General features: G+C 43.9%; 2 protein-coding genes across 4 annotated transcripts in view; one reads left to right on the top strand and one right to left on the bottom strand.

The window, feature by feature from the left end:
* Positions 1-12,803, top strand: part of ILK (integrin linked kinase) — a 491,171-nt gene that overhangs the window by 170,497 nt on the left and 307,871 nt on the right. The gene's annotated exons all lie outside the window — the stretch shown is intronic.
* Positions 2,919-10,416, bottom strand: HPX (hemopexin). The gene is made up of 10 exons (XM_069107829.1): positions 10,032-10,416; positions 9,798-9,862; positions 9,231-9,302; positions 8,673-8,815; positions 8,240-8,393; positions 7,840-8,049; positions 7,448-7,546; positions 3,873-4,003; positions 3,582-3,744; positions 2,919-3,224 (listed from the first exon to the last, which is right to left on the bottom strand). The coding sequence occupies exons 1-10, from the start codon at positions 10,097-10,099 to the stop codon at positions 2,998-3,000; spliced, it is 1,332 nt and encodes a 443-aa protein (XP_068963930.1). The 5' UTR covers positions 10,100-10,416; the 3' UTR covers positions 2,919-2,997.

Below are 12,803 nucleotides of genomic sequence, written 5' to 3'. Positions count from 1 at the left end.
CTGTCAAGGAAAAGTATTTACTTGCATCTTGCAAAACTTCTTATTTAATTGCAAAAACACAAAAGCCCTACACAATAGAAGACCTCGTATTACCTGCTACTATTAAAATATCAAAAATAGTTCATGAGAAAAAGCATGGGAATGAAATTCATAAAATTCTTTTATTGAATGATACTGCTTCCAAAAGAATTTATGAAATTAATAATGACCAGTTCCAGTTTGTTACCAGGTTTATGGTTAGTCTAAAGTTTGCAATTCAGTTAGATGAAACAACTGATATTTATAACATGGAACAGTTGTTACTTTACATAAGATATGTTCATGAAAGAAGCATACATGAGGAATTATTATTTTGTCAAACTTTGGAAGAGCACACAAGGAGGGAGGATATATATCTTAAAGTTGATTAATTTTTCTCATATGAAGATTTACAGTGGAAAAATTGTGTTGGAGTCTACAGAAGGTGAGGGAGCAATGATGGGTGAGAATGTTGGATTTGTAGTTGTAAAGCTGGTGGCAATGAACTTATCACTTTTACTCACTGCATGATCCATCTGGGCACATCCCCAGAATTAGATATCGTGCTTCAACATTCCACCAAAATCATTAACTTCATTAAAAGCTGTGCCTTTAACAGTCATTTGTTTTCAAACCTTTGGAAAGACATGGACTCTGATTATGAAAGCTTATTACTACATGCAGAGGTAAGGTAGCCCTCAAGAGGGTGAAGCTCAGATTATTGAAATTGAAAGATGAAGTTGAGCAGAAATTTAATTTTGTTAATTTTTTAAAAATTCTTTCAAAACTGTCATTTATCAGATATTTTCAAAAAACAATGATTTAAACAGATTGCTCCAATGAAAAAATTATAACATTTATGTTAAAAGATAAAATTGAAAGTTTTACTAAAAAAGTTAACATATGGAAGAATATGGTAGAAAATGGTTCTTTAGAAATGTTTATAGCTAGAGATGATTTTATAATTGAAAATAACCTTCCCAAAGACTAAATTGTAAGAATTATAATTGATCATCTGAAGTGCCTGGAGACAGAGTTTCAAAAGTACTTCACTTCAAATTTTGATTCTAAAAAACTAAGTTGGGTTCATAAACCATACATACCCAATTGAAATTTTTAAAAAATCAGTCATCTGCCACCATTAAACATTCAAGAAGAATTTGCTAAGTTATCAAGTGACACGGGATTAAAACTTGAGTTTCCTTAAAAAAAATTGTTAAATGAATTTTGGCTTGGAATTAGGACAGAATTTTGAACAATTTCTGAAATGGCCCTAAAAATATGTTTGCCATTTTATACTACGTATTTATGTGAAGTGGTGTTCTCGGCACTGACAATTATAAAATCAAAATATCAATCAATTAAAAAATATTGAAGATGCTCCACATCCACCAAGATTTAATTCTTTACATAAAAATAAACAAGCACATCTATCCTATTAGTATGAAAATTTGCTTTCATCTTTAATAAATGGTAAAATTATATATACCGATTAATTGTTATAAAATAAAATTCTTTATGATTTGTTATCAATAAATGTTTGATTTGCTTACCTATTTTATTTTATACCAATATACCAGAGTTGCTTAAAAATTTCTTGGGAAAAAAAAATTGGGGGGGGTCACAAGTAGAAAAAGTTTTAAAAGCCCTGTATTAGAATACATTTATTCAATGAAATAAAAAATGAAGCAACAGCCATCTCCTTCCTACACTGCTGCCATTCCTAGTACTAGGTCTGCAATGTCAACCGCCCTCACCTAATCTGGCCAAATGCTCACTAGGCAAGTCTCAGTGACTTTTTAGGAAAGATCTCTCCAGAGCAGTGTTTTCCATGTCTTATGGAGGAAGGTTGACTTTTCTTCATTGCCATCCAGTTCTCATAGTAATCATTCTCTACTCCTTTCTACTAGGCATATCTGACCTCAGCCTGGTGACTACAGAGTGTTTCTTTGTCATCTCTGGCATCATCTGGTTGTTATTACTCAGTCCTGGGCGGGGGGGGGGGGAGGAAGAGGGGAGTACCCTAGACAAACCAAAGGAAGCCTACCTCCTGAGCTCACATTGCAAGCACAAACTCTTTAGAGCTTGAAATGGTTTTTGTCTCTGGTGTTTTTCCAGTAGATAATTGTCTTAAAATTTCCCCCTTATAGTGTGACATTAGAACAGCCTCAGGCCTTTGTGTTAAATGCTCTCAGACAATTAACATCCTCTTTTCTAATTCTCTGAGGCATCCAATAATGGCCAAAAAATGAAAGGGGAAACAACAGATGCCAATGGATTGGGAAAAGCTGCCACAGTCATGTGTTTTTGCAAAGAAACGAATAGGTGGATGGCTGGACACATGAATAAGTCAACAGATGGATGGATGGATGGATGGATGGATGGATGGATGGATGGATGTGTAGGTGGAATATACAGATAGATGGATAAGCAAATCAATTATCAAAGCATCAGATTTAAATCTAGAAAGGCCCATTGAGATAATCTAGACCAATCTCCCATTTTACAGGTGAAGGAAACTGAAACACAGAAGAGTTAAATGACTTTCCCAAGTAAGTAGCAGAGCTGACTATCAAGTCATCCACATCTGGATTCAGTTCTCTTTCCATTAATGATAGTAATGTTTAGCAATTATATTGCATTTCAAGTTTTGTTAAGCATTCTACCAGCATTATTTCATTTGACCCTCACAATTGCCTTGTGAGGTAGGTGCAATTACTACCCCCATTTTATAGATGAAGAAACTGAGACTGAGAAAGGCTAAGCGACTTGCCCAGGGTCACACTGCAGGTTAGTGTTAGAAGGAGGATTCAAATTCAGATCTTCCTGTCTGTAAGTTGAACCATATCTAGTTACACAATGGATGGATAGATGAATGTGGAACAGAGATGCAAAACAGAGTAATTTCTAAGTTTTATTGTGCAAGATCAGAGTCCTGGTGGAGGATGTTAAAGAGGAGGAAAGCCTGACCAAGTCTCCTCATTGTCTGCAACCCAGTAAGCTGGAGGCCACACTTAGGGGTGGAGGGGAGGTTTTGGCAGCCCTGAGTTCCTCAACATCTCGGTAACGGTATGCATTGGGGCCACTAACCAAGTAGAGCTCATTAGGTCTGCACAAAGCCCCATCCACATGGTTATGGGGTATCAGAAACTCTGTCCATGGGTCCTTTCCACCGAGTTTGAGGTCAAGCTGCCACATTCGTCTTCCTGTAAGAAAGAGGCCAAGCATCTCAGCAACTCTCATGGAGACCCCTCTCCGAGCTGGAGGATCCCATTATGATCCAGGAATGATATCACAGCCAGGGGACCCTGACAGCTCAGGAGAGACCAATATTACACAGAAGGTAGCTACACAACCCCAGAAGGCTCTACCACATTGGAGAAAAGCTTGATACCACTTGGGATAGCCTGGCTTCAAGAAAACCCTGTCATAGCTGATGAGACTCTGACAAAGTCCCAGAGAATCTGAAACATTCTGAAAGAACCTCTTGTACCCAATCACCACACACATACACACACACGCACAGACACCCCACTAGCATCCTGCCTGCCCTGGGCTCTCACCAGAGATAATATAGAGCTGAGATGATCCAGGGCAGGTGAAGGCAGCATCCACAGCATCAAGGTTGACCTCATAGGGACTTCCCAATTCCTTTTGCAATTTCTTAGGATACCCATTCACCAGGCGGTAACCCCCATCTGTCAGGAAGATGTAGATCTGGGTGCCCTGTAGGGATTGACAAATTGGTGCAGTATAGACAACTATACACAAGCCCCAGATTTTCCCTCTGATCCTTCCCTTGTATCCCTTTGGCCTTCCTCAATCCTTCCCCTCTGCCTTCCTATGGTCAATACCTCAATCAGATAGAGCTTTTTCTCCCAAGAGAAGGCAGCATCCACACTTGAGGGTCCCTGTGGCCAGTGGTGTGCAATGGGCCAACTATGCCAGCCATCCCTCCTTGAGTCCAGACGCCAGTAACTGGAACCTTCAGGAAATATCCAGCGGAGGAAAAGAAGACATTTGAGATAACAGACGTGACATATGAAAGGACATAGCATAGTAGGGATGCTGACAATGTGTTGGATATGGCTAGGGGGCACACATGGATTGGAAAAGCATTTGCTAAGCACTTACTGTGAGGGCTAGGGGACCTGAGGACAGCGAGTCAGATGACAAGGGAAGAGGGGAAATGTGAGATGATGCTAGGAACATAGGCAGACATGGGAGGCCATGGGATACGAGGGATACAGGGAACAAAAGGGGGATAGAAAAAAAAAGACCTGGCTAGATGCAGGGGTAGTGCAGAATCACAGAATGCCAGAGCTGGAAGGGACCTCAGAGGCCATCTAGTCTAATTCATGCCAAAATAAGAATCCCCTCCTGGTGACCACCCAACCCTTGCTCCAAAACCTCTACTGAAGGAGAACTCACTACCTGCTGAGGCTATACCTTTGATGGCTTCATGGGTAATTAGACCCCAGGGCTTCAGGTCAGGAAAACTTGAGTTTTCATCTCAACTCACATACTTACTTAGTTATGTAACCCAGGGAAAGTCAGCTAACTGCTGTCTGCCTCAGTTTCCTCTTGTGTAAAATTTGGGTAATAATAGCACTCACCTCCTGGGGTTGTTGTAAGGATCAAATGAGATAGCATCATAGCTCTTTGCAAACTTTAAAGCCACAGATTAGGACCTCCTGACTAGAGCTCTATGCATTAGGAATCTTCCCAACCTGAAGCTTTCGTCCACTGCTCCTACTTCTGCCCTTTGGAGTAGGCCCAAAATGAAATGGGCAGGTTAAGGAGGCAGTGAGTGCCCTGCCACTGAATTGTCCAAGCAGACGCTAAAAAGCCACTCTAGAGATGCTATGGGGAGAATTCTTGGTCAGTTTTGCCCTCTGAGAGCCAGCGATACTGGAGCTGTGCATCTCTGGTCTTTTCCTGGCTCTACCCCTTGTATCAATAGCAGACAGGCTCCTAGAAAATCTCCTTCAGCCTCCAGCCTCCCTGGAGACTGAGCTAACAATTACTTTGGCTCTTTGGCCTCTGCCCTAAGAGAAATTATAGCCAAGAAAAATCTGTAGCAGACTGGCTGGACCACTTAGAGCAATCAGAATCCATCCCTGGATTCTCATCTTTGATTCTCACAGAAGACTTGAGGACAGAGGTTAGAAGAGTGGGATGGGAGCTGAGGGCTGGGGTTTCTTTGCAAGAAATTGCTTCCCAGTAGGGAAGATGGACAGTGACCTAGAAAGGATCTTGTCTGTGATACGGTGGGAAGGGCGCTGGGTTTGTAGTCAGAGAACCTGCGTTCAAATTATAGAGTGGTTCAGGGGATAGAGTGGATTTGGAGCTGAATAAAGAGGGTTCAAAATCTGGTTCTGCAGCTGCTTGCTTGTGTGACCTTGAGCAAGTTCCTTAAATGCTCTGGGCCTCAGCTTCCCCACCTGTAAAATTAAGGGGTTGTACTGCATGGTCTCTAAGCTTCCTTCTAGCTTTAAATCTGTAGTCCTATGTGTCCTCTCTAGCTGTGGTTAGCTCACTTCTCTGGACTTTATTTTCTTCATCTGTAAAATGGGAGAGGAGAAGAAGGAAAGAGTTAGACTCCATTGCTAAGGTCCCTTTCAACTCTAGACTGCAGTTTAGATCTTGCAGGTCATTTGGGGGAAACTGAGGCAAAGGATTCCTTCATCTCTGACACAGCCATAAGTGGCCAAATTGGGAATATAATCATGGCCTTCAGGAACTGATACATTACAGCAGCCATAGCTGTCTTTTTATTCACATATTCAAGGTCAGGACCAAGAATATAGGAAAGAGTAAAATGATTTGCCTTTTCTGTCTAAAGCCATGAGTGAGAGAGCTAAATTCTGAGCCATGGCCTGGGAGAGGGCCAGGCTCATGAGGCAAGCATATGCGGTCAGAGAAAGAAAGACTGTAAAATCAGGGCGGCTAGGTGGCACAGAAAATAGAGCACCCGCTCTGGAGTCAGGAGGACCTGAGTTCAAATCTGGCCTCAGACACTTAACACACTTACTAGCCATGTGACCTTGGGCAAGTCACTTAACCCCAATTGCCCTGCCCTTCCCCCTCCAAAAAAGAAAAAAAAAAGACCTTAAATCCTGTCTAGTACAATTTCCCACCCCCAATCTCTGCCAATGGTATGTTATTCTTGAAGAACCTAAAAGGACAGCTAGGTAGCAAAGTGGCTAGAGCACAGTCCTGGAAGCCAGGAGGACCTGAGATCAAATTTGGCCCCAGACATTTACTAGCTATGTGACCCTAGTCAAGTCATTTAACCTCAATTGCCTCCCCTTACTCCCTCTCCCAAAAAAGAAGAAACTGGAAGAAAGGACTTGCCAAGGTCACATGGATAGCAAATCCCTGAAGCAAGATTCAAACCCAGGTCCTCTGACTCCAGAGGCAGTGTTTTTTAGTGCCTGCACTGTGCTCCCTAGGATCCTATGTGGTCACTGGGGTGATAGCTATCTCCCCTACTGGGCTCATAGCAAGTAGGCAGTGGGGACGATGTGGGTCTGCACATAGAGAAGCAGGCTTGACCTCTGTCCCTGAAGAGGGAGATATGCCAGCCTTGGGTAGGATGTTCATGAGATGAGAAAGATGAAGCAGAACAATGGCCCGGGGCAGAGAAAGTTTAGTTCAGAGAGAAACGTCTTCTCTGTGGGACTAACAGCTCCTCTGTCCCATGAGCGGAAGGGGGTGTCTGACATTCTTCCCCCAGTTGTCCCTGTAGGCACAAAAAGTACAAACTCTCAGGAAACCTCAGAAGCCAGGGCCTGTGCCGAACTGAGGATCAACCTGGGGGTAGGGGCCAGGGAGCTCTCCCCCTGGCCTTCTCCTTTGGAACTGAGTCCTAGGAAGAGAGAACTCAGAAGAGTTTTGGAACCCACAGCTAATAATAGCTGAGAAAAGAGCTGAGCTCTTAGGAGACAAACTAGTCCTGGGTCAGACTGCTCTCCTACTGGCATGGGGCCTAGAGGCCATAAGGAAATAGGGAAGACATGTGGAAGACTGACTCAGAGAGGGACATAGAGAATTCCTGACAGGACACAGGCAGGATATCGGTGGGACACACAGCATGGGCACAGTGGGATAGTGGCAAGAGATCGGGTTGGGGGAGGGGAGGAGAAGTTCCCTAGTGAAGTATCCTGGGAATGGAAGATGGAAGAAAAGCTAAGAGAGGGGTCCTAATGATGGAAGATGGATATCAAAGACAGAGAAGTGGCCCAGAGAGAGGTGTTGAACTCAGGAATGGGTAAGAGAATCCTAGAAATAGGGGGGAACCTCAGGAATTAGAGATCCCAGCAATAGCATGAGGGCCAGGGTTGGGAGACAAGTCCCCAAAATAATGGAGGGGGCCCAGAAATGGGAAAGAAGTCACCGGGGAGGCTTGCATTACCAAGGTTCTCACCTCTAAAGCCATACGTGGCACCGTGTTCATCAGAAACAAAAGCAGAGAACACAAAATCTGGGCTGCAAGGGGTCATAGATGCATTCCTTTGTCCATGACCTGAGTAGCAGAGGGGGAGGTCACACATGTACAGAGGTCAGATTCAGGGTCAAGGGGGTTTCTTGGGTCTTGTGGGGTGAAGGATGGGGGCCCAAAGGGGGAAGATAGTGTGAGGCTGGGACAAGGAAGGAGAATTAATGAGGTCATAGGAGTAATAGGACCAGATGAAGTCACAGAGGTCAATGGATGTGGGGGCCAAGAAAAAACATAAAGTCATGGGGCAAGTAATCAGGTGTGTAGGAGCCAGGAAGGATCATGGGGTCAAGGAGAATCATAGTGGGTAGGTTTCATACCTCTCCCAGGGCAATTCATGAAGTAATCACGGACATCCCGGGGGTAGTGTGGGGGTACTTCCCCTGTCCCAGGGTTAAAACGTTGGAATTTGCTGCCCTGGAAGCAGTAATAGCGGCCAAGCCAGCGAAGGGCTGAAGAGCACTTCAGGTGTTCCCACGGTCGCTTCTTCACCTTTCCAGTGCTCAGGTCCAAGAACCATGTCCCATTACCTGCCAGCCCCAGACCCCACCACATCTGTCAGGGACATCACTCTCCCCTCTGTCTGTCAGAGATACCCTCCTACATCTATCAAGGACACCCCCATACCTGTTATTAACATCCCCTAACATGTGGCAGGGCCCTGCCTAGATCCCTCCCCCACATCAGTCAAGGTCATTGGATCCCACTCCTCAAGCCAACCTTGGAAGAAGAGAATCCCCTCCTCCTGGCATTCCCCTGGGTGACACTCCACAGTTGCATCCACCGGGGATGGAACTCCAGGGAATTCTTTCTGGAGGAGTCTCGGGTACCCAGCCTTCAGCTTCTCAGCAATGTACACCCAGACTTTATCACCCTAACACATACACACAAAAATACCCTTAGACTGGCTGTACCCTCAAACCTTATGCCCTCCCCTCCATGTATACACACACATAGAGCCCCCACACACACACACACCTCTTCACCATGTCTGCCTGAGCACTGTTCTGCTAGCACACACAGTCCTAGGGGGAGGAGAAGCTCTGCTTTTTTGATTCTCTCCTCTGTCCCTATTAGTTCCCATTCCCTGTAATCCTCACAGCTTTCCTTTCTCTTCTGTTCTTTTCCCCCTTTCTGCCCCAACCTGCTTTACCTTGATCAAATATACACCATCATGGAGCTCAGGCCTGGCTTTGTGGTGCAGGCGGAAGGCAGCGTCCACAGGGACCTCAACCTCTGGCCAGGTTCCTGAGATCAGCTCCTGGGATCCATTGTGATTCTTCCATACAGACTCACCTGATGGCAGTGTGGGACAGGGAAAGAACTCACATGGGGTCCTAGAGTCCATCCTCAAGGGACTTTCTCAAGATAAAAGACCCAGAGGTAGTTCAATCCTCAGGACAAAAAGGCCCCATCTACAGCTCACAGTCCCCCAAATTCCTTCCTCTCTTCCCCTGAGCACTTCATCTATGCCTTTACATTCCTACACATCTGAACCCTGAACATTTTATTTCTGATCTCCCAAATAGCTTCATCTTCCTCCTACCCTCCTAACCCTCAAACATATCTATGATCTTCAAGTGCTCTCATCTTTGACTCCATCTAGAACCTGCCAACACCCATATCACAATTCCTACCCATTTCGATCTCTAACCCACCCCCTATCATCTCCATCTCTTGCCACCAAATGTCCCAGCCCTGATGCCCAAACCTTTGAAGAAATTCATGTTCCCAGAGTCATCCAAGGTTACTGCGTCAAAACCCCAATCTTCAGAACAACGGCCTAGCGAGGAGAGACAAAATCAGGTGTGAGGCGTTATAGAAATTATTATTTGTTCTTCATTCTCAAAGAGGACCATGACATTGGGAAGGTGATGTCTTGATGTGCAGCAAATTGGATTTCAGTCTTGCAGGGCTGTGCAAGGTTACCAGTTTCACAGAACCATCTGGGTCCAGTGACAAGATATAGATGGGGACAACTGGAGATGGCACCCAAAGGTGGCATAATGATTTACCCATTTATAGAAATACAGTGAGATGGGAACAGAGGTGGAGGCAGACAGACAGACAGGAACCTAGATGGACAAACAAAGATGTAAATAGACAGGCATACCAACAGAGACTTGGATGGACAGACAAATTGGAGACGTGAAAACTAGGACAGAGCAACAGACCATAAATATATAGATAGACTGCTAGATGAATATTCAGATGGGGGAAAAGACAGAGCTAGAGAGACCCAGAGACGAGGACAGACAAACAGATGTGATGCCCTCACCAATCTCATCTGGATGCCGTTCTGTTCCATTTCCCTTTCCAGTTTCTGTCTGCAGCTGGGGGACCCTAGAGAGAGATCAGGGATCTTGAATCCTAACCCTAACCCTTCCCTACAGCTCCAATCCTTCCCTTCATACTTCACTTGCACCCTTTCCACCCTGCTATCTAAAATACCACCCCCACTCCCTCAGGTACCCTCCCTGACCGGCTGACTCCCTACACTGATTGTACTCACAGTGGGTGAGCAAGTGCCAAAGCCCAGCACAGGCCCAGTGATATCAATATTCCTGGAACCTTGGCCATGCTGGCAACTACAGAAGATGCAAGAGGGCAATGGGGAACCTGGAGCCCTGGAAACCATATATAGGGCAGACAAGATTACGACACTCCTGTACCCTCCGCCCACACCCACCCAGTGCCCCTGACTTGAACATGCCTCCCTCTCTACCCTCCCCAAGTCCAGGACAAGATCCGTGATTTCATCACTGTAAACAGTGAACCAGAACCGGGAAGCAGGAACTAGATAATTCCTTGCAGTGATTTCTCTTCTCCTCTTTCCGTCCCCACCCCCCTCCCCATTCCCTAAGTATATTGTAAAGGTATGGGAATGCTGTCATGGCCTTGTGTGTGAAAAATGTCTGCTTCACTTGATGGGGGAGGGAAAAAGAGCAGGAAGAGTAAGTTTCTCTGTCAATCAAAGAGCAGCAAGGATCTGATTTCAGACTTGTTCTTTCTCACATGGAAGGGTGCAGGCTATTGATCTGCCCCAGGAGACTGGACTCTGAAGAATACCTTCATTCAGGGGTGTGCTGGTAAATGTTTAACAATTGGCTCTCCAAAATAAATGTGTGTCTATGACATACTTTTAGGTTTAATATTCATTATTAATATTTTCTCCATTTTCTGAATTCTAGATAATCAGCATAACTATAGATTAATCCCTAATTCACAATATTCTCTAAATTCCGAGGTGTAAATGCTTTCCTTGAACATTTAACAATCAGCTGGCTCCAGCATACCCTTCATGGGATTGATGTTTCCAAAGCACCCTCAGCAGACTGGTGTGTACAGGATGGCCTTAAGGGGGCAAGATATCTCAGATGCTCTCAGCAGGTCCAGAATAGCCTTTAAATAAAGGAACCCTTGGTTAATCTCTTATGTTTCTCTGTTTGAGGCGAGAGAGATATCTGACAGGAGGACTCAGCCTGCTCAACAGGTTTTAGAAATACTAGGCAGCAAAGGATTAAGGCATGAGATAAGAGCTTTTCATGAGTATGTAGGAACAGGGAAGGGGTTGTCTAAGTATAGGGTTTTCTCCTGTAATATTTGTGAATAAGATTGAGAGAAGTGGTTAGCTAATAGTACAGTTGGGTAGACTCAGAACTGGTTGAATGATTTTAAAGAACAGCCATTAATGTATTAAGTTCAACTATAGGGAAGTTTCTAGAGGAGTGCCCCAGGAATCTGTCCTTAGTCCTTTCTTGTTAAAGACACACAGACACACATGTACATACATAGCTATGTGTGTACATACACATATATGTATACGTATATATGTATGCATACCAATGACTTACATCAATGACTTACTCAAGTAGAAAGGTTGGGGGAGGGAGGGGGTACTAAACCATGGATGAGGCTCCTTGTGGGCCACATTGACTTAAAAAATCACATAATAATATCACCCATGCTTTATTGTGTCTTTATTTATTTTGTTAAACGTTTCCCAACTACACTTTCATCTAGGTCTGGTCACACTCAGGAGTGCTGCTGGTCAGATGCCACCTATATATGCCAACCTCTGACTTAGGGTAGTATACTTAATAAATTTACAGATGTTAAGCAGCTGGAAAAGCTTGCTAACATGTTGGAGGACTGAGTTAGCATTCAAAGAGATCTCAACAGACGAGAATAATATGCCTAACCTAGTAAGGTTAAGTAATTTTTTTTTTCTATTTAAAGTCCTGTACTTGCGTTACATGTCACAAGCACAATATGGGGGAGGCATGGCTATGTAGAAGTCTGTCTGAAAAAGATCTAGGGGGAAATCAAAGGGAATTAAAAGTATGATGCAGCAGGAATAAACAACCTGAAATTAACTCAATCTGACATTGTATTAGGAGGGACCAGAATAAGGAAGGTAAGGGTCCCACTATTTTCTGTCCCGGTTACATATCTACAGGAGTGCGTTCAGTTCTGGCCACCACATTAGGAAAATCATTGATAAACTGAAATGTGTCTAGAGGAGGGAGACCAGGTTGGTAAAGAGTCTCAAAATCATGCTATTTGAAGTAATTGGACATGTTTACTGTGGGCAAGAAGAAACTTAGAAGGCAAGTGATAGCTACCTTCAAATATCTGAAGGATTATCACAGGGAAGAAGGATTTTGTTATTCTAATTGGCCCCAGAAGGGAAAACCAGGAGCAAAGAGTGCAATCTATGTAGAGAAATCAACGAAGTTTATATTGGCCAGAATACACTATGCAAGTCAGTGATTTTGTTGTTGGCAGATATGCATAATGAAATCTGTAATGTGGAATAAGAGAGAGAAAGGTGGTTCTGCTGTCTTCCTCTAGCCCTTTAGTTCTTGCCCCTGAGTTAATTTGCATGCCAATCATGGGAGCTGAGAGGAACCTCAATGACTCAGTATTCATAAAACTTCAGTGCAATTTTTTGGCTAGAATCTACATTGGGTTTGGAGGAAACAAATTGACCCTGTGGAATTTAACAGAAGTTAAAGGAATTTCCTGATCCTAGTTCATATAGATAACTAGGACCAAAGACCAGCAATTGGCACCAGGAATGTTCAAAAGAATCAATGTAATCTTCTGGGTTTTGCTGATTGTCTGATTGGACATGATGACTCAGAGGTCAAAACTATATGTATTTTCAAAAAGCTTTAACCCTTCCTGGCCATGGAGTGGTTTACAAGTTGCTACTCCCCAACAGATAATATCAGGGAGCAGCAGACGGCCCTAAATAAGCTAAAGACTAGCAGACAGTGGC

This window comes from Petaurus breviceps, unplaced genomic scaffold (assembly GCF_028583685.1).
Source record: "Petaurus breviceps papuanus isolate PSGF00001 unplaced genomic scaffold, PetGlider_PUasm1.0 90294, whole genome shotgun sequence".
NCBI classification, from domain to species: Eukaryota; Metazoa; Chordata; class Mammalia; order Diprotodontia; family Petauridae; genus Petaurus; species Petaurus breviceps.
Note: the sequence above shows the minus strand (reverse complement) of the source record. Positions and strands in the feature narration are given on the sequence as shown.

Excerpts from the sequence above, each read along its gene's own strand:
- HPX (XM_069107829.1), bottom strand. The coding sequence starts at position 10,099 with ATGGCCAAGGTTCCAGGAATATTGATATCACTGGGCCTGTGCTGGGCT. Across the intron at positions 9,863-10,031 it reads TTGGCACTTGCTCACCCACT|GGTCCCCCAGCTGCAGACAG; the intron begins GTGAGTACAATC and ends ATCTCTCTCTAG. Across the intron at positions 8,394-8,672 it reads ATGGTGTATATTTGATCAAG|GGTGATAAAGTCTGGGTGTA; the intron begins GTAAAGCAGGTT and ends TGTATGTGTTAG.